We start from the raw sequence: 19,951 nt of genomic DNA, 5'->3' as shown, positions 1-19,951 counted from the left end.
ATATCTCATAAAAGATACTTACATGCCAAATTATGTATCAAAAATCATGTACATTGTCCTAAAAAAGTACAGATATAAAACTTTTAATAATTGCTCTTGATTAATTACTCTTAAGTAATCCAAACTTTAGATATTTTACAGTGAACTTGCTTCAAAAGGAGGTATAGGGGTGCCTGGGTGGCTCAGTTGGTGAAGCGTCCAACTCTTGATTTCAGCTTGGGTCTTGGTATCAGGGTTGTGAGCTCAAGCCCCATGTTGGGCTCTGCTCAGTGGGGAGTCTGCTTGGGATTCTCTCTCTCTTCCTCTGCCCCCCCCCCACTCTAAAATAAATAAATCTTTTTAAAAAAGATATAGTAATACAGTACTTAATTAAATTCACTTACTGGTTTTGAATTATTTATGTTCCTTATTTTAAAGTTAGTATTTTAATTCACTCTATTTTTTTTTAAAGCAGGCTTCACACCTATCATATAGAGCCCAGCGTGGGGCTTGAACTCATGATCCTGAGATCAAGACCTGAGTGGAGATGAGGAGTCAGATGCTTAACCGACTGAGCCACTCAGGCACCCCTTTAATTCACTTTAAAGAACTAGTAATATAAGATGTTAGGCAGAAGAAATTCTGTATTGAACACTCCTTAGAATAGTTTTAAACTTTATTTTGAGTTAATCAGACCCAAGATAAATTCATTGTCCACTGTGCTTTTCTAAGTAATCATGTGCTGTTTTGAACCCTGCAAGTCATTAAAATCATTGCCTTTGTCAGTTTGGTCATCATAACCGTTTTCTTTCCAAATATTTTTGGATTTTTATTTATTTAATTTTTGGCTAAGTACAGAACAAAAAATTGAGTTTTTCAGCCAGGAAAAGTCTTCAGCACTGTAAGAGAGTAGTCACTAAATTATCAGGAAGCAAGGACTAAAAGTAAGCCTGTAACTCCTTAATGCTATAATTTCTTATCAGGCTATGTTCGACCCCATTCATGGTCTCTCAGAACGTTGCGTTTGATTTTCCCAGTGATTGTCTTCGGGAGTTCTGAAACAAATTCCACCTAATTAATAGAGAAACATACTATGAGACACTTGATGCCACTGTGACAATCCCAGTTGTCAGTACAATAGGGAGAGCTTTCATGTAACTGGCGAGTTTGGGTCTGGGGATGTCTAGTCTAAACTCATTGAAATTCTTGTGTTTATCGTCCAGTTGACATTGGACCTACACCAGGAGTTTTTAGTGCAGAGGCTATATGCTTTGTCAGAAGAATATAATAAACCCCTTACTCCATTGCTTCTAGTTGAAACTAGACCTGGGCCTCTACTGCCCTAAAGAAATAGAAGCCACACCTAAATGCACAAAGAAACAAGTTAATTCTTGGGTTTTGGGCTTTAAAGAGCTGGGTCCTCCCCCTTTCGGAGGGAGAATTTTGATACTTAATTTTGAGTACAAGTTTCCCCTTACGCCCATGGTAAAAATCCTCTCTTTGTTTCCCTCCCTCAAGATGTTACTATTTTAAAATTTTCTCAAACAACGTTTTTCTGAAAATCAACTGGTGACTGATTTAGTAAATTTAATGGAGAAAATATAGCTAGTTCTTAGGTTGAAGTTAACTACCTTTTGGTTGCAATACCAATTGAAATGGAATTCTCATCTTAAGGATCAATATCAACCAACAGTATTCCAGGATGAGAAGGAAAGAAGTTGCAGTGTCTTCTCTTTTATACAGAATTATTCTTAAATCCTCCCTTGAAGTTTTCAGGGAAGATTCCGTTTTTTTGGATAACATCTTTTTTTCTGAGCCTTAAGTTTGGTCAGTTAATACATAAAGGCTTGCGCTTTGAAGAGTATTATGGCTTGAGAGTACCGATAGCTGAATCAGGGGCTGTCTTTAAAATTTTTCCACAGTTGTTTTTTTTTTTTTTTTTTTTTTTTTTTTTCCCTCACGAAATGGGACTGATTAGTCTTATAAGGATCCTTAGTAGTTATTCAGTATTACAGAGCTGGTCAAAACTAGTTTATCAAACATCTAAGTGTCTCAAAATAAATTTTTTAAAGCAAAATTGTTAGGGCTAAGCAAGTTGGAATAGGTGTCTTCTACTTATATAATGAGCTACCATAAAGTCGAAAGCTAATAAAATCTATGTACTCAATAGCTTAGACCCTTGTTTGGTAACACACTTAACTTTTGGGCAAAAAATACTTGCCTTCCTTGGATATTTGTAAGGTGCAGTTGACTTTTTCACATGATCCTGAAGTTCAAGAGTTAATTTCTCTGGGTTGGATGATTTAAAGGGTGCAGATAAGACAACAAAAGCTTTCACTACCTGCAGGAGAAAAGTCAATTTATATCGATGTTTGTTTTTCAGACACGTCAGGAGTTTGGAATCAATGCTGAACACAGGTACTTATAATTATTTGTTAACAGCAGCTTGAGTGATGAATGCAAATCCAGAGATCACCTCTGAACACAGCTTGGGTACAAGTGGGGTTTGAGTGGTTTGTGAGTGTGAGGAGTGCAGTGTTTCAATAAAGCTAAAAAGTTGAGTTTTATTTACATGTCACACATGTATTTAACATTTCAGTCAGACTAGTCCTATATATTATACGGGCAGTCCTTGATTTGCAGATGACCCCTCAAACCTACACTATTAGATGTGTGTAATAGGGAGACAAATGGAGGTTCCAGAGAATATGGTTTTAAAGGGACTTGAGGAGGCTTGGTGGAGGGATTTTGTATGCTGGGAGATGAACTCTTGGGAAGGATCGATCTACCCGTAAAAGGTCTTTTTTGCCTAATATTTCTTGCTTCTCTTTGGAATACTATTCAAAACCCACCAATTAGATAATTATTGAGATTAGTTAATTATAGTTTAAGTTATTAATTACTCATACATTGATTCCAATTGGTATTTACTTCTAATATTCAGATGAAACCAACTATATGGAGAGAATGAGAATATGGTAGCAGGAGAAAAGTACTTTGGAGAATGGAATCCATTGGGTGTGGAGGTGGTAATGGAGGTTTCAGTATGGGGTCCATAGAGTCACTGCAGAGGGTCACTGGTGTGTAAAAGGCATCAGAGAGGGCATCTGCGTGGCTCAGTCGGTTAAACATCTGCCTTCTGCTTGGGTCATGATCCCAGGGTCCCGGGATCGAGCGGCACAGTGGGCTCCCTGCTCAGTGGGGAGCCTGCTTCTCCCTCTTCATCTGCCACTCCCCCTGCTGTGCTCTCTCTGTCAAGTAAGTAACTAAAATCTTTTTTTAAAAAAAGGTGTCAGAGAAAGAGGTGTGGGAGGATGCTGATATACAAACTGTTTTTGAAGTTTTGCTATTACTGAGTCTGTAAGAAACTTCCATGAGGAAAGGAAACATCTCCCTTCCATACTACATGGCTTCCTCCTAAAACTGAGGCTGTTACTGTCATTCCCCAAGTTCCTTTTCATTAGGTCCTGGGTAGGCTTGTGGGACTTATTTGGGAACCTGGCCACAGTCTCCTATTTGCATTGTTTCTGTGAGAAAATGCATTCTGATTTCCATGACAATCATACGTACAGTAAAATCTGCTTTTTCTTATGCAGCATCTGTTCTCCCCTTTTAGTAATGGTACCCTGATTTTCCTACAGAGTATTACCCTAACCTCTCTCTGGTGGTGTTGACACTAACTTCTACCTTCAATGACCAGCATATGATCCTGGTCTGTCCAGTGAGCATATACGATTCCCTGGACCACATTGGTTAGATACGTGATCTAAGATAGGCAAATGTTATTCTGGGAGTCGCTTGAAACTGTTGGTAAAGGAACTGTCTCCTTTACTGGTTGTGAAGCTATGTACGTTTGGAATCAGTTGCTACCAAGTAGGAAGAACCTGCCCGAATGGAGCCAACCTAAAGAACAACAGCCAGGAAATGAAGAAAAAGTTTTGCTAACTTCACATGAACCCTCGGATGTAGCTGTTGAAGACCTCACTTACGTGTGAGCCAGTAAATTCCTTTTTTTTTTTTTTTAACTTAAGTCACTTTGAGTTGAGTTTCTGTCACTTACCACTAAATGAATCCTAATACATCCCCATTGGAACACAACTCATTTGTAAAGTTGAGTAACCGGATGATGGGTATTGAGGAGGGCATGTGTTGTGAAGAGCACCGGGCGTTATACGCAACTGATGAATTGTTGAACGCTACATCAAAAACTAATGATGTACTGTATGTCGGCTAACTGAACATAATTTAAAAAAATGAAGAGAAGGGGCGCCTGGGTGGCTCAGTCATTAAGCATCTGCCTTTGGCTCAGGGCGTGATCCCGGCGTTCCGGGTTCGAGCCCCACATCAGACTTCTCCGCTAGGAGCCTGCTTCTTCCTCTCCCACTCCCCCTGCTTGTGTTCCCTCTCTCGCTGGCTGTCTCTATCTCTGTCAAATAAATAAATAAAATCTTTTAAAAAAATGAGAAAAAAATAAAGTTGCGTGCCTAGTATACATTTTTGGCACATGTGTGCTTCATCATGAGAATTACATGACTACTACTTGATTCTCCAGAGGAGTCAAATGGATAGAACTGGAAAATATGAAATTGCTAGTTTAAGGACATTCACTACCTCTCCTCTGATTGGATCCGGACTACTGACAACAGCTGATTCAACAACTGCTGGGTGTTCAATTAGCGCACTCTCCACTTCAAACGGCCCAATACGGTACCTAGAAGAGGAAAAGAAGCCCTTGATCACTACATCACCCAAGTAGGAGATCCCCCCTGGCAATCTGTTACTCTCTAAGAGTGGCAGATGTACAAACCCAGAAGATATGATGACATCATCAGCTCTGCCAACAAACCAGAAATACCCATCATTGTCCATCACTCCTCTGTCTCCAGTGACATAAAAATCCCCTCTTACTGTGGCAGCAGTTTTCTCTGGATTGTCCTAGGAATCAAAGATGACTTTGGACATTAATTTGGTCAGATAGAAAAAGGTGTATGACACCCATGAAGTGACTAGTACCTTGCACATTCTATTTCTAAAAAATTCATTTTTTAAAAAAAAGGTAGTTCCTACTGTAGAATACCAGAGGTTCAAGAATATAGTGAAAAGGAAACCCCTCTTGCACCTCTTCTGCCCTGTATCGCCCCCTCCCTGCCCCCTGCAGCCTGCCTAGTTGTCTTTTCTGAGGACAAGCACAGCAACTTGTTTCTTACACATAGAATTTAATCTTTACAAAACTCTTAGGAGATAGGTGATATTCTCCCCATTTTACAGTTGATGAAATAGACTTGGATTTTGTGACTTGCCCAAGGTTACGCAGCAACATATGGTGGATATGAAATTTGGACCCAAGTCTGTATGACTCCCTATACCGCCTTTCTATTAACTTGTGATGAGCTCATTCTACGTTTTTGTACCACATATTCAGAGAAGAAACAGAAGGGCCGTGTGGACTTCAGTCTGAGGGCAATTTCCCCTTCTTTGCCAGGTGGTAGGATGTTGCCATTTTCATCTACAATCTAGAATGAAAGAAACAATTTAGGTTTCTAAAATTTTCTTTTTACAAAATGAAAACAGGTTATGAATAGTTGTACAATGACTAGCAGAAAACTGTAAAACATTCTTCTTTATTGAAATAGTCAGATATTACCCACCTGGACGTCATAGGGTAGTACTCCTTTCCCCATTGAACCCGGTTTAATTTCTTGTCCTTTTTGATTGGCACAAATTATTCCCTATTGAGAGAACATGTTTTATATAAGAATGTAAAAATTCATTTTCTGTAGCTATTTATATCATGACAATATAAGACTCCGTTTTGACTGGATTGATTTTCCCATGCTTGTCTTCTGGACACACACACACACACACACACACACACACACACACACACACTATTTTAGACCAGTACTTCTCAAACATGTGTGTCAGAATCACCTGGAACATTAATTTTCAAGCACAGGTTGCCAGGCCCCATCCCAGAGTTTCTGATTGAGTAGCTCTGGCTTGGGTGGGGTGGGGTGTCTGAGGATTTGTGTTGCTACCAAATTCCCACATGCTGCTGCTGCTGCTGCTGCTGGTTTTGGGGCCACACTTTGAAAACTACTTCTTTAGACTAAAGATCCCATTTAATGCACCTTGGGATAAATTCCCCACTGGGGCTCTCTGGGGTCCTCAGTGCTGCTGAGAAGATGAGCCACTTGATTCTGACCCTATCCAACCCCTAACACCTCTGAGACTTCTGCATGGGTAGAAGACAGGAAGACTGCAGTGAATAATCCTAATTCCCCTCTGGCCAAGCCAAACTGGGCAGTTCAGAGGTTTTGGTAGTCACTGGCAAGGTAAGGTATTCTGGGAAACTACATAAAAATTTAGAGCACCAAGGGGGCTCTTTAGGGGCTCCTCCTGGGGTAGAAAGGCCCCCAATATGCTAAGCTTAAACTTTGCCCATTAAACATACCACTTCTGTCTGTCCGTAGCCTTCATACAGTTCCAGCCCAGTTTGTGCCTTCCACTGTTCCAGCACCTCTGGGTTGAGTGGCTCCCCTCCTGTCAAGCAGTGTCGTAGCTTCTTGAATTTGTATCTGCAGACACAGAGTCTCATGGGGTCTTTGGGGAGAAGAAATCTGAGTGGCTTTCATTAAAAAATTATTAGGATGTTCTAGCAACAAGCAAACGAGCTAGGAAAGGCAAGTTTTAGGAAGGTTTGTTCAGCAAATATTTTTGAGCACCTACTATCTTACCAGATATGGTTGTAGGTTGTGTGGGGCATATTTGTGATTAAAGTAAATTTCCTGACAGAGCTTGCATTTTAGCAGGCTGTTAAAGGAGGGGTGAAGGTAAGAGAAAATGCTGATAATGATCTTAAGCACTTATTATGAACAAAGTGATAAAACAACTAACATTAATTGAGCATTTACAGGACTGTGAGGGCTTTAGGAGCATTCTCATAATCCTCACGCCCTATTTTACAGATATGGAAATTGAGGCTGGGAGAACTTAAAGAAGTTGACCAAGGCCTCATGAAGGCCTGAGCTGACTACTCTTCCCCTACCATTTGTTGGGTGTCTAATCAAATAGGCCACTTACATTGAATTCTCAACACAAACACATGAGGCAGCTCTTAATCCTCTCTTGTGGATGGAATTAAGGGAGGCTTACTTAGCAAAGTCATCTCGAATGTCTGAGGTACAGAGCCCCACTTGTTTTCACCACTGGCCTTACTACTCTGCTTCCCGCTTTCTCAAGTGAGAAAGTCTGGAACAGCCTGGCTCTAATGTATTGAGGGTCCAATGGGCAGGACCAGAATTGTGCTTATTCAAAATAATGCTTGAAAGCCCTTGAACTACTCTTGAGATGTAAGCAAGATGCTCACATTTTGAGGGGCACCTGGGTGGCACAGTCAGTTGACTGTCCGACTCTTGTTTTTGGCTCAGGTCGTGATCTCAGGGTTGTTTTCTCAGGATCTCGGGTTCGTGAGATCGAGCCCTATGTCAGGCTCCATGCTCTGTGCGGAGTCTGAGTTTCTCTCTCCCTCTGCCCCTCCCCCCATGTGCTCCCTCTCTCCCTCTCTGTCAAATAAATAAATTTAAAAAAAAGATGCTCATATATTGAGGGCCACAAGGGCGTTGACCCTGACTAGGATAAGAGAAGGTTCAGATCTGCTTTATTTTGTTTCATAGCACTCTCCCTCCTGGACATCCACACGTGGGGGGATAGAGGATGTGCCAGTCTGCACTACTTAAATTGTTACTACTTACATTGTTTCTCTCTTCCTTTCTGTCCTCATGTATTCAATTCATATTGGTTAAGTAAATGTACATTGCAAGTCCTCTAGGGGTTCAGTTGATTTCAATAAATTGATTATAATCTTCAAGTCATAAGACTTCATTAGCTTTTCTTCAAGGCAGTATAAGTGCAGTTGTATTTTGGGATGGAGGGGAGTTAGTTCTCGGACTGTAGGGTTCTGGTTGTCCCTGAGAAAACATGGAGTTGCCCCTAGAGGCTATCCTTAGGGACAACTGGGAGGTGATTTAGGCAGTATCTGGAGACATATTTGACGGTCACCAGGGAGGTTCCACTGGCATCTAGTAGGTGGAGGCCACATAGAATGCTACTCAACATCCTACAATGCACAGGACAGCTCCCGACAGCACAGAATTATTCAGTCCAAAATGTCAATAGTGGCAAGACTGAGGAAACCTGGCCTGAAATGGGGAGATGTGTGATGCTGGACTGCAGCTTTTGTTTGTGCTTCAAATGGAGATTTCCACTCAAGTACCTTTTCAGATCTTTCTGCACAAGCATCCGGTACACAGTGGGAGCGCTGCACAGGGTCGTGATGGGATAAGTGGTGAACGTCTGGATGATGGAGAAAGACAGTTGTCAGAAGCGGTTGATTAGAGGCCACAACTAGAGCTGACGTCTGCAACCCCTCATCCTCTTTCATTGACATGTTTCCATCATATGATCACTACTAGGAATAAGAAAGCAAGTATTTATTAGTTGTCACTAGTGACTGTATGTCTGTTGGGAATTTCCAATTATTGGAAAGAACATGTGTATCTTACAGTAACAGACATACACAATCAACTTCAACAGAAAGTAAATTGTTGAACTTGAGACCAGCCCCAAAGTATGAACTGGTTTATTCTACCTTAGGGCTGCAAATTACCTTTCATGGTGGAATTTTGAAACCCCCTGCCTGGGGCGTCTGGATGGCTGCCTTCAGCTCAGGTCATGATCCCAGGGTCCTAGGATTGAGCCCCGCATCAGGCTCCCTGCTGCTCCCTCTCTCCCCTGCTTGTGCGCTCTCTCTCTCTCTTAAATAAAGAAATAAAACCTTAAAAACAAACAAAAAAAGAAACCTTCTGCCCATATATTTCTACACAGTACTCACCCTGGATGTAAATTAACCTACCAAAACCTTCCAACACTTTATCTATAAAAGACACCAGTCCCGGGGCACCTGGGTGGTGCTGTTGGTTAAGCCTCCTACTCTTGGTTTACACTCAGGTCATGATCTCAGGGTCGCAAGATTGAACCCTGCATAGGCTCCGCAATTAGCGCGGAGTCTGATTGGGATTCTTTCCTCCTCCCTCTCCCCTTCCCTCTGCTCCTCCCCTTGCTTGTGTGCTCTCTCTCTCTAAAATTAAAAAAACAAAAACAAAAACAATCCCTTTGAGTGGATTGATTAAATGCATTAGTAAGGCCATTTTTCAGGACTTTCCTTAACTGTTTAAGATTTGATGGGCTCATTTTACCTCCAGCTCCTCACAGAAAAATAATGACCTAGGCATGTTAAATCTAGAGAGATACTCATGTTTTAGATGTGCTATATCTAGAGAGATTCTACTATGTCACATAATGAATTGACAGTTTGTATTAAATTTAAGCATTTGAGAGAGTATTTTCAAGATGTATTTCTAGGCTATCTGGATTGTCAAAGATCAAGAAAAACTTTTGATTCATAAGTGAGCCTTTCTACTATCTGTACTTGCTCCCTGGATTCCAGCTGTTCTTAATAAGTGTAAATGCATGTAACTAAGAATAGTGTAGTTCTTAGAGCATTTAAAATACACATACTATCTTTGTAAAATAAGAGTATTCTTATTTTAATAGACTTATTTAATATAAATGCCATATATCTTAATATATCTTATTTAGTATGATATTAAATAAGACTATTAAAAAAGAATATATTATATTTATTACTTAAATATTATATAGTATTTACTGTTTTATAAAAAATAATATTCTTATTTTTAAAAATGCAGGATTTAGAACTGCAAAGTTAGTTTATCTACTCAGGGCACTTTGTAAACCTGACATAAGGATCCTAGTTCTTATGTTACCCACCATTTCTGTTAAGACCCTCAAGCCATCTTGTCAGACCAGTTAGCAAAATAACAGGGTGAGTATAGCTTTTACTCACACACAGGTGTGGTGTTTAATATGTATTTCATTAAACATAATTGGTTTTTCATGGTTGAAAAATAATTGGCCTGAATCACATCTTTCTAAAGGCTAAAGAAATCGAGCAATCTGATACCTCAGTCTAGCTGTGTCTGGCTAAGAAGGAGGGACATACCTGGTCTCAAGACAAGTATTGGGTTCTGAGAATTAACAAAGTGAAAAGCACAGGGTGAGGGGAGAATGGAAGGAGCTACTCTGGGAGAAAGGTGACCCCACCTTCAGTCTTCTCTACATAGGGTTTTGGATTTATCATCTATTGTTTTTGTTTCACGGAATCAGAAATCAAAGATTTGTTTAGACTTGAGTCTTGTAATCTGTTATTCAGAACCTTTAGAGTCCTGAATAGTTTGAAGCATGAGAGTGTTGTGGGTGTTCCTTCTCTGTTAAATACATTCAAGAGCCAAATCCCCAGAGACTTCATTTTTTAGAAAGGAGTGATTTCCACAAGCCCAGGAAACTGTATTCTGAAGAATCATTTCTTTGTGGTTTTGGCAGGGGGTGGGGTGGGGTGGGGGGAAGACAAGGGAAGGATGTAGCTAGAAACCATGACTTACATCCAGGAAGGTATCAGTGTCAAACTGGGCCATCCGATGTACAAAGACACAGGCTCCCTGAAGCCAGGATGAAAACACACTGCCAATGGCAGCCTTGATCCAACCAGTGTCAAACATATTCCATATGATATCTGAGGACTTCAGGTCTAGCCAATACCTAAATGATATGGAGAAGCAACAAGACAGACCAAAAAACCCCAAAACAAAACAAAACAAAAAGCAGAAAAGCAAACAAACTGGAATCTTTGAGAACTGGCTAGAATCTCAATGGCTACAGAGAAGCATCAAAAGAGAGAGGCCCAAAGGCAGGATGAGTGATTCTATCTCCCACTTTTGTTAGAGGACTTTCTCAGAATCTAGGTAATCTGAAAGTAGAGAGGGAGGCTGGGTTTGACATGATATTTGTTCATTAATGCAACAAATATTTATTGTGCAAATATATGCTAGGCACTGTTCTCCCTAGCATAGTGAGTGAGATAGACCAGATATCTGCTCTTACTTTAGCAAGACAGATAGTGGATAAGCACACAATAAAATGAGTAAGAATATAAATCAGTATCATAATTTCAAATAGTGATAAGTGCTCTGAGGAAAATAAAACAAGGTAAAGTGATAGTTTTAGGATACCTAGGAAAGTCTTTCTAGGTGGGTGAATTTACCTGGCAATGAGAAGGAACCAGGCATGCTGTTGTGGAGATGGGGTCAAGGTTGGTTCCTGTATATCACCCTGTGTATCATCACACAAGTGCACTCCTTAATCCCGTGACCTATTTAACCCATAAATTCTTGCTTGATCCGCTGGTGAGATGGTGCCATTTACTGAGCTAAGGCTGGGCAGGGGCATCAAGGATTCTGTTTTATAGATGTTACACTGGAGAAATCGAATAGTCATCCAAGTGGGGGTGTGAGCTAGGCAGTTGAATATACATGTTGGCAGCTCAGGGGAGAGTTTAGCAAAAACGGTTTTCTTCCCTACCTTCCACAGAGGGTGTACCCAATTCTGAGGCTTCTCTGAGAGTGCTGGGCCATCTTGGGAGAGCCTGTGGTCCCACTGGTGAAATAAATGGCCATTGGTTCTTGACTTCCTGTCTCCACACAGCTATGCTCTGCAGAGGCAGATCTGTAAAATATGGGTCCCAACCCAACATGGTGGCTGAAGATGGCAGACAAGTTTAACTCTGAGACTATATATATATTTTTTTTTCTCTTTTCCTTTGCTACTTGTGCCCTCTTAATATCAGAAAACAGTTAATAGAACAAAACCTAATCCAAAGCCTCCTTGAAAGGAATTTCTCAATAAATCTTAAAGGGATTTTGGAGATCAATGCAAAGCTTTAACAACTCATTTCTCTCTCTTTTTAAGCACCACCTCTGTATAGGCCACATTGATAACCAAGATGACTTTCAGTATCAGTGACAAAAAGATGTGTATTTTATTTACTTAAATATTTTTTTTCTAAGTGCTTTTTTTTAAATCTGTGATTTTTAAAAATCAGTCATGAGTCTGTGAATTGTTTATTAACATTTCAGGAGGTTTTATGATTTAAAGGAAGATCCTTTGGCATTTGAATCAAACTTTTTAATACTTTTTATTCAGCATCTTCATCACTGGCAGACACAGTTAGGTGCTTACCATATAGCATACCATTCTTCTTCCTTGCACTGATAAAACTCTGATTTTGTTCTGGTATCAGCAGTTATATGCTTCAGGGGAGACTGTTCCTTATATAGCTCCAGGGGTTGAATCTTGATTATCCTAAACCAATTGTGGTAATTCTCATGCCAGAGACTGATTTAGGAATGGGCACACATACAGTTACAGTCAATGAAATTTAAAGGCTTTATGGAAAGGATTTATGTTTCCTTAATACAAATCAAAACCACAAAGAGATACCACCTCACACCTGTCAGAATGGCTAAAATTAACAAGTCAGGAAACAACAGATGTTGGCAAAGATGCCTAGAAAGGGAAACCCTCTCACACGGTTGGTGCGAATGCAAGCTGGTGCAGCCACTCTGACAACAGCATGGAGGTTCCTCAGAAAGTTGAAAAAAGAGCTACCCTATGACCCAGGAATTTCACTACTAGGTATTTAGCCCAAGATACAAATGTAGTGATCCGAAGGGGCACCTGCACCCCAATGTTTCTAGCAGCAATGTCCACAAGAGCCAAACTATGGAAAGAGCCCAGATGTCCATCCACAGATGAATGGATAAAGAAGATGTGGTATATATATACAATGGAATACTACTCAGCCATCAAAAATGATATCTTGCTATTTGTAGCCATGTGGATGGAATCAAAGGGTATTATGTTAAGCGAAATAAGTCAATCAGAGAAAGACAATTATATGATCTCACTGATATGTGGAATTTAAGAAACAAAACAGAGGATCATTGCGGAAAAAGGAAAAAAACAAGATGACACCAGAGAGGGAGACAAACCATAAGAGATTCTTAATCTTAGGAAACAAACTGAAGGTTGCTGGAGGGGAAGGGGGATGAGAGGTTGGGGTAGCTGCGTGATGGACAGTAAGGAGGGTACATGATATAATGAGCACTGGGAATTATATAAGACTAATGCATCACTGAAGTCTACCTCTGAAAGTAATAATATACTATATGTTAATTGAATTTAAATTTAAAAAAACAAAAAACAAAAAGGAAGAAAATGTTTTCTTGTTCTCAGAAGAGTCATGAGGAAGGAATGCTGCATTTCTCCTCCCCACCCATCTTGTTTTCTGGACTTTGGATATTGTTGTGAAAGTATATTATATCTGGAACTACCCTAGGTATGTTGGAATCGCTGGGAGGGCGTGGGGTGCAGGAAGGGTAGGGACGGATTAGTAGATACACTGAGGATGGCACGATGGAAAGATGACTGAATCTGGGTCCATGCTAACTTCATCATAGTACTGAATAACCAACTCTCATTCCACTCTACCTCCGTACTTCTTATTTGTCATATAATAAAATTGTGTTGTTTAAGCCACTTATGCTTGGGTTTCCTAGTACTAAAGACAAGAGCATTCTCTAAATAGATAACAATAACAGTATCTGTATAAGATTGTCTGTATAGACAGCTTCAACATTTCCTTCCATCCCTGTGTAAGCATGCCACTCCCTCATTGAGGAATGGAGCCTATGTCCTCTCTCCTTGACTCTGGGCTGGTCTTAAGGCTAGCTTTCATGGGTGGAGTGTGACAGAATTTCTTTGACTTCTCAGCTTAGGTCTTAGGCTTTATAGTTTTCACTTTTCACTGGGAGGAACGCAGCCACCATAGAAAAATGTTCAGACTGTTCTGCTGGAGAGAGAGACCATGTGTAGGCGAAGTGAGGTGCTTCAGCTAACACAGAAGCTTCAGACTTGCGAGTGAACCCCTTCTTGTGTCCTCCAGCTTCAGACAAGCTGATGTGAAGAAGGACAAGCTGCCTCTGTTGAACCCTGCATGAACTTCTAACCCACGGAATCCTGAGCAAATGAAATGATTGTTGGTTTATTCCACTAAATTCTGGGATATTTTATAGCTCAGTATTGGATAACTGATAGAATACCTGAGAATTTTGGAGACTCGTGTATCATTTCCTGAGTTTAAGGAAATAGGGTCAAGGATGCTATTTTAATTCATCTTGATGATGAGTGAATAAGATTGTCATTAAAATGGTAAAGCAATGAGGATTAATATATAAACATACACTATATTGTCAAACATAGTTTCATGAAATACTAATATGATTTTCTTGGCAATTTGCCTTCTCCCCCCCAAAAAAGATCACTCAGTTATATTTTTCAGTATATATATATATATTTTTAATATATATATATATATATGCATGCATGTGTATATATATATGTGTGTGTGTATGTATGTGTATATTGTGTACACACACACACACACACACACACACTGAATTTGAGAAGAACCAAATTGGAATCAGAGGAACCACCCGAGGGACTAATCTAGGTGGGAGAAGATGTGGGTCTCCAAAGTGAGTTCTGCAAGGTAATCCACTGAAGATGAGAAGAAAAATTAGAATTTAAAAATTAGAAGAAAATTTAGAATTTTTTCTAATTTAAAAATTAGAAGAAAAATTAGAATTTAAAAAGAATTTTATTGATTCACCAGAGCGAATGGGATGGAGGGAAGGAGGCAAAGTAAAGAACTAGCAGGACTTGGAGATTGATTGGACTTGAAGGGTGAAGGAAGGAGGCAAGGCTGATCTGCTTTTAACATGGGCGACCGGGAGACTCACATGCTTTATCAACTGAGCCAGCCAGGCGCCCCTCAATAATTATTTTTAAAGATATTCTATAATTCAGCAATCAATAAAGAGCATCAAACTATGTTCATGGGATATATATAGAGATATATATAGATCTATAGATAGATAGATCTATAGATAGTGAAGCTGGTGTGTGGGGGCTGGAGAAAGGGGGATTTCTTCACAGTATCTAATACTGTGGGGGGGAAAATACTATTATTTTTAATGTTTCTCAATCCAGTGTGGAACCCTTTAATGTAAGGCTTTAAATTTTCTTTTTTCTTTTACCAAAAGAGGACACATTACAATCTGTGGGTGACAAGGAGATTTTCAATTAGTGATTTCACTGTCTGACTGACTCTGTTTCTTTGGACGCCTGAGTTTTATCTTTCTGGATTTTTCAGAACTGATTATATGTTGATGACTTCCAGATTTGTATCTTTAGGTCCTTAAGTCTGACACTCATGTATTGACCACCTGCTGAACATTTGGATGTTCACAGACCCCTCAAATCTTAATATGTCCAACTTTAAACTCTTTCTTCAGCTGATACTGCCCACCCATTCAGTCACCCATCTTAAAAAGCAGATCAACTTTGACTCCTTCCTTCATTCTCTAAGTCCAATCAAAGCTTCCATTAGGTGATTCTTTTATGGGAAGGAGTCTGGATCAACTGACAGTATTGCTAAGTCCTTGGAGGCAAGGAGACTCCGAGATACAGTTGGAATTGATGTTATTGCTGGTACTGCAGATGAGGCAGGAGAAGATACTCACTGAAATAATTCCTGGAAGCTGAGCCACCCATTCTGGCTGCGTGGAGACACCAGGAGTTTGGTCTTCAAGTCAGGACATTCTGACATGATGGACTCCACTGCTGGGACCACCTCGTCACTGGCCACAATACACGGCCTTGGATGTTCGTAGCCGATAGAGAATGTCTTTTGCTCTCAGCTGGGTTGTTCCTGGCATGAAGACCAGCCCTGGGAAGGAGAGAGAGCCCTGAGCTGAAATAGAACTCTTGTCCCTTTGGTAAGATTATGTACCGTGGAAACAGGCTTCGTGCTTGGGTGAGGAATACAGCCTTTAGCTACTCCTGTCTTTGTCCCCAGGGACATCCCACAGGCCCCTGGTCACCAGGAGATCCTTAGATCAGTGGCTTCAGAGATTCTATATTCAAGAAAGTAAATTCTGGATCATCTAGAGAAATGTATCATAACCAACTCTACCAAGAGACGTTACTATCCACATTTGCTTTGATAGAGCTTTGTGTTTAAATCCCAATTGCGGGGCTCCTGGGTGGCTCAGTTGGTTAAGTGTCTGACTCTTGATTTCAGCTCAGATCATGATCTCACAGTTGTGGGATTGAGCCCCCCATCAGGCTCCATGCTGAGATTCCCCGCCCCTTTCCCCTCTCTCTCAAAAAACAAATAAATAAAATCTTTAAAAATAAATAAATAAATTCCAATTCCATAGCTTTCTAGTTGTGTGACTTTGGACAAGCTTCTTAACATCTCTGAACCTCAGTTTCCTCTCTCGCAAACCTCTTTTTTTTTTTTTTGGCAACACCCACCTCTTAATAATAATAATAATAGTTGCTATTATTATTCCATCATGGTTGTTCTTCATCTCAACTCTTATTTTTCTGTTCTTTGTAAGCATAGCTTCAGTCGGAACTAACAGTTCAGAAAAACCTCAAATTTCATTCTTTCTTTCTGCATGATTTAGAAATGTTAAATATTGGGGCACCTGGTGGCACAGTCGGTTGAGCATCTGACTCTTGGTTTCCGCTCAGGTCACGATCTCAGGGTGGTGAGGTGGAGCCCCAAGTCTGGCTCTGTGTTCAGTGCGGGGTCTACTTGAGATTCTCTCTCCCTCTCCCTCCCCCCACCACTTGCATGCGCGTGCTCTCTAAAATGAATAAATAAAATCTTTTTTTTTTTTTAAAGAAATGTTAAATATTGGCACTGACCTGTTCGCATACAAGCCATGTTTACAAGCCACCACTCTGGGATACGAGGCAGAATCACAGCCACTCGGTCTCCTCTCTTTAGGCCACAGGGCTTGGTGAGCACATTGGCAGCCTTTCGGGACAAGGAGCCCAGTTCTTCAAAGCTCCATTTGACCTCGTCCCCTCTGCCGTTCACCCACCACAGGGCTGGGTTGGCTGGTCTCTCTCCTGTCTGGCCATGGGCACATGGGAAAGAAAAAAAGCTTACATGACTGGTCTACCAAATAGATGGGACATCTGCCATTACTTCCCCTCAGTACCCGTGGTGGTGGATTCCGGTAAGAGCACCCCAGTTTGTCTTTGGGGGAACAACTCTCCTGTTGAATACAACCTAGGTGAGCAACCCATCAGGGTAATTGCCCACCCACCAGTGGGTGGCATGTGACTCATGTTGGACGAGTCAGACCTTCTCTCCCGGATTTTGAGTTTTCTGAGAAGAACCAAAAGAGAATATGGTTGAAACAAAACCTGTGTATGGGCTTTTGGTGCTTACGTATCTCCAGGAAGCTGTCCTTATTTCCTGGTCTTGCTGAGACTGACTGTCCAGCTTGCAACCCAGTTTTGTGAGCACTCCCTTGTCCAATAAATTTTTTTTCTTGCTTAACTTAGATTCTGTTCCATCCAAATAACCACAATTTGTGTGCTAAAGTTGATTAGGAACTTAACATCCTTTTTTTTTTTACCCAAAAGGCTGAAGTATGGGTTTCATAGGTAACAAAGAACAAAATAGTGGGCCTTTGGGGGGAGTTCATCAAGTGATTGATTTCTGGAGGAAACTTCTCATATGATTCTACAAGTACACTGTCTATGCTGCAGAACCTCTTTGCTTTATGTGTTACCTGGGGAAAAAAATTACTTCTCCTTTCTTCCCCTACCTGGAATATCTGGAATGCTCCTTTTACCTTCCCTGGTTGGAAAATATTTCAAAACTTAATTTCCATTTTACTTCCTCTAGGAAGCTTTCCTTAGGCTCCCCTTCTTCTCCTCTCTGACTTCTCTGTGTTTCTCCAGCATTATGCTCAAATGCCAGATGACTCCATTGCACTGTATCATAGGCCCTGCTCTATGGGTATAAGCTCCCTAAGATCAGGGGCTGTTTCCTGTACCCTTGGGACTGGTGAGCTTGGATAAGGAGCTTAACTTCTGTGAGGTCAATTTCCTTATCTGCAACCCCCCCCCAGGGTGGCGATGGGGATTTGATGAAATAATATAGGTCAATATTTCTCAATCTTTAGTCATTGGAGTATCACGATTTTTGCCAGATCTGTCTACACCTGTGCTATTGTTCTTTGTATTTTTCTTTACATTCACTCGCTTTTCTTGTACACATTTACTTAAGAAGGAAAATGCATTTACTCGTCACCATAATTGGAGAACCAGTACTGCTTGTTAAAAGTAGGTTACTGAAAAATAAGTATATTAAAAACAAAATATGCCCAGAGATTTTCAACTTCTACCTGCTCTTTTGTTCAAAAGAGAGTTTAGCAAGTATAAGAGAGCTGTTAAAGATGTAAATGGATTTAAAGGAAGACTTTCCCCTCAATTTAATAGGAAAGATTGATTCAACATTATTTGAAACCTTGTATACCTTCTGAGGCACAGGTCCTTGCAGTGAATTTTGGTAAGCACTGATAGGTAAGTATCTAGCTCCGTGCCTGCCATGGGGTGGGGTCAGTAAGCAGGGACTTGACCTGAGGCTACAGTGCAAACATGCAAGGCTTTTTGCTTCATTCTTTTCAACATCTGATTCTTTCCTAATCACTCCAATGATGACTATCATTATGACACCAAAGTTCAAATTACTGTTTTTTGGATAAGCCTGTGACCAGCCCAGACAGATGAATAGAGAGCAAAGAGCTGCTGCGTGGGACTTGGAGAAAATGAAGGAAAAGAGGCAGGATTCTTTAAGTAACCACTGTAAGGGAGACCGAGGAGGCTCCAGAGAAAGACAGCATGTGTAGTTGTGGATCAAAGATCTTCCCTGGGGAGAGAGGAGGGCAAGGGGAAAACAAACAAAGGAAACCAAGAAGGATGAAAGAAATGAATTAAGAGTGGTAAATGGACCACGGAACAAGAAATGGAAGCCTGAGATGTATGTGGATACCAAGCATCTAATAGAAGCCTGTCATGCCATACCTTCTCCTTTTGGGACCACTGGTCCAGCACATCCCCAGCAAAGTTAAAGTTCTTAGGCAGTGACTTTTCACAGCGATTTATGGCTTCAAAGTCAGCAAGAGTCAAAGGTGCCCAAAGCTGGTGATCTTTGTGAAGGTACCGGCCAGTTGGCTTTGCAAGCCAGATGAATCTGAATGTCTGGTAGCGGAAAAAAATCATCATGATTCCCGAAGGGCTTTGTCAACTGATATGGATGTGGAAGTTCTGCAGCCTGTGGGGATAGATGAGTGGAGAGCGTTAGTTTCTCCGGATGCTGTGTGGTGAGATTGGGAAGTGGATTGTGGCTGTGTGCTTCCCCCCACCCCCAGGGAAGTTGGGGAACACCTGGAAAAGACCCATTCTTCTTTAGAGCTGTGGCAGTCAGCTTTTCACCAGTTTCCCTGCCACTGGCCTCTCCCTCTTCATTCTATGATCAGATTATACTTAAAAACAAAATAAAACCAATGACTATAGAATTGTCAGGCTCCCATCTTGTGTCCCTACCCTCTCCCCGAACAAAACTATAGACAAACAGAATATTTGCTGCCACAATGGACATTCAAGCCCCACTTCTGTCTGCCTCATGCTCTATTCTAACTGTATTTTCGAACTCCTCTCCTTGAATTTCCTCTTCCAGTAAAAGCAGTCCACTCACTTTTCATGAATGTCCATTTCTAGCTCTAAGATTTAGTCTGTCATTCCCCTTCCTTCTGGCTTCTCTGCCTTCCTTTCCCCTCAGTTCTTAATTATAATTGGTTAGGAACCTTGATTAAAGTCCTGCCTCAGCAACTTCCTGATGGTAGGACCTTGGGGAAATCGCATACCCTTCCAGCACCTCATTTTTCTCATCTGTAAAATGGGGGAGGGGAGGAATATAATACCTATCTCCTAGGGTTATTATGAGGATTTAATAAGATAATGTGTGTAAAATGCCCAGCATGTAGACCGTACCCTCAAAGTGTTAACTAATGCTTTTGTTAAGATTATTTTCATTAGTACCATGGTGGCATAGGTTCATGAAATA

General features: G+C 40.7%; 2 protein-coding genes across 2 annotated transcripts in view; one reads left to right on the top strand and one right to left on the bottom strand.

Moving 5' to 3' along the window:
* The window catches only part of LOC148110526 (transport and Golgi organization protein 1 homolog), an 86,554-nt gene that overhangs the window by 3,717 nt on the left and 62,886 nt on the right, over positions 1-19,951 (top strand). The window contains exon 2 of the mRNA XM_087865598.1: positions 2,363-2,397. The gene's annotated coding sequence lies outside the window, so the exon portion shown is untranslated. The remainder of the gene's footprint in view (positions 1-2,362; positions 2,398-19,951) is intronic.
* LOC148110527 (acyl-coenzyme A synthetase ACSM4, mitochondrial-like) lies at positions 964-19,110 on the bottom strand. The gene is made up of 12 exons (XM_087865603.1): positions 18,910-19,110; positions 16,735-16,945; positions 11,479-11,608; positions 10,503-10,659; positions 8,255-8,334; positions 6,434-6,557; positions 5,628-5,708; positions 5,346-5,492; positions 4,787-4,914; positions 4,591-4,690; positions 2,201-2,320; positions 964-1,050 (listed from the first exon to the last, which is right to left on the bottom strand). Exons 1-12 carry the CDS (start codon positions 19,108-19,110, stop codon positions 964-966), a joined length of 1,566 nt encoding a protein of 521 aa, XP_087721729.1.

The sequence above is a fragment of the Ursus americanus genome, chromosome 2 (assembly GCF_024610735.1).
Source record: "Ursus americanus isolate L20-20 chromosome 2, mUrsAme1.1.p, whole genome shotgun sequence".
Lineage (NCBI taxonomy): Eukaryota > Metazoa > Chordata > Mammalia > Carnivora > Ursidae > Ursus > Ursus americanus.
This window is presented reverse-complemented; position numbering and strand designations above follow the sequence as displayed.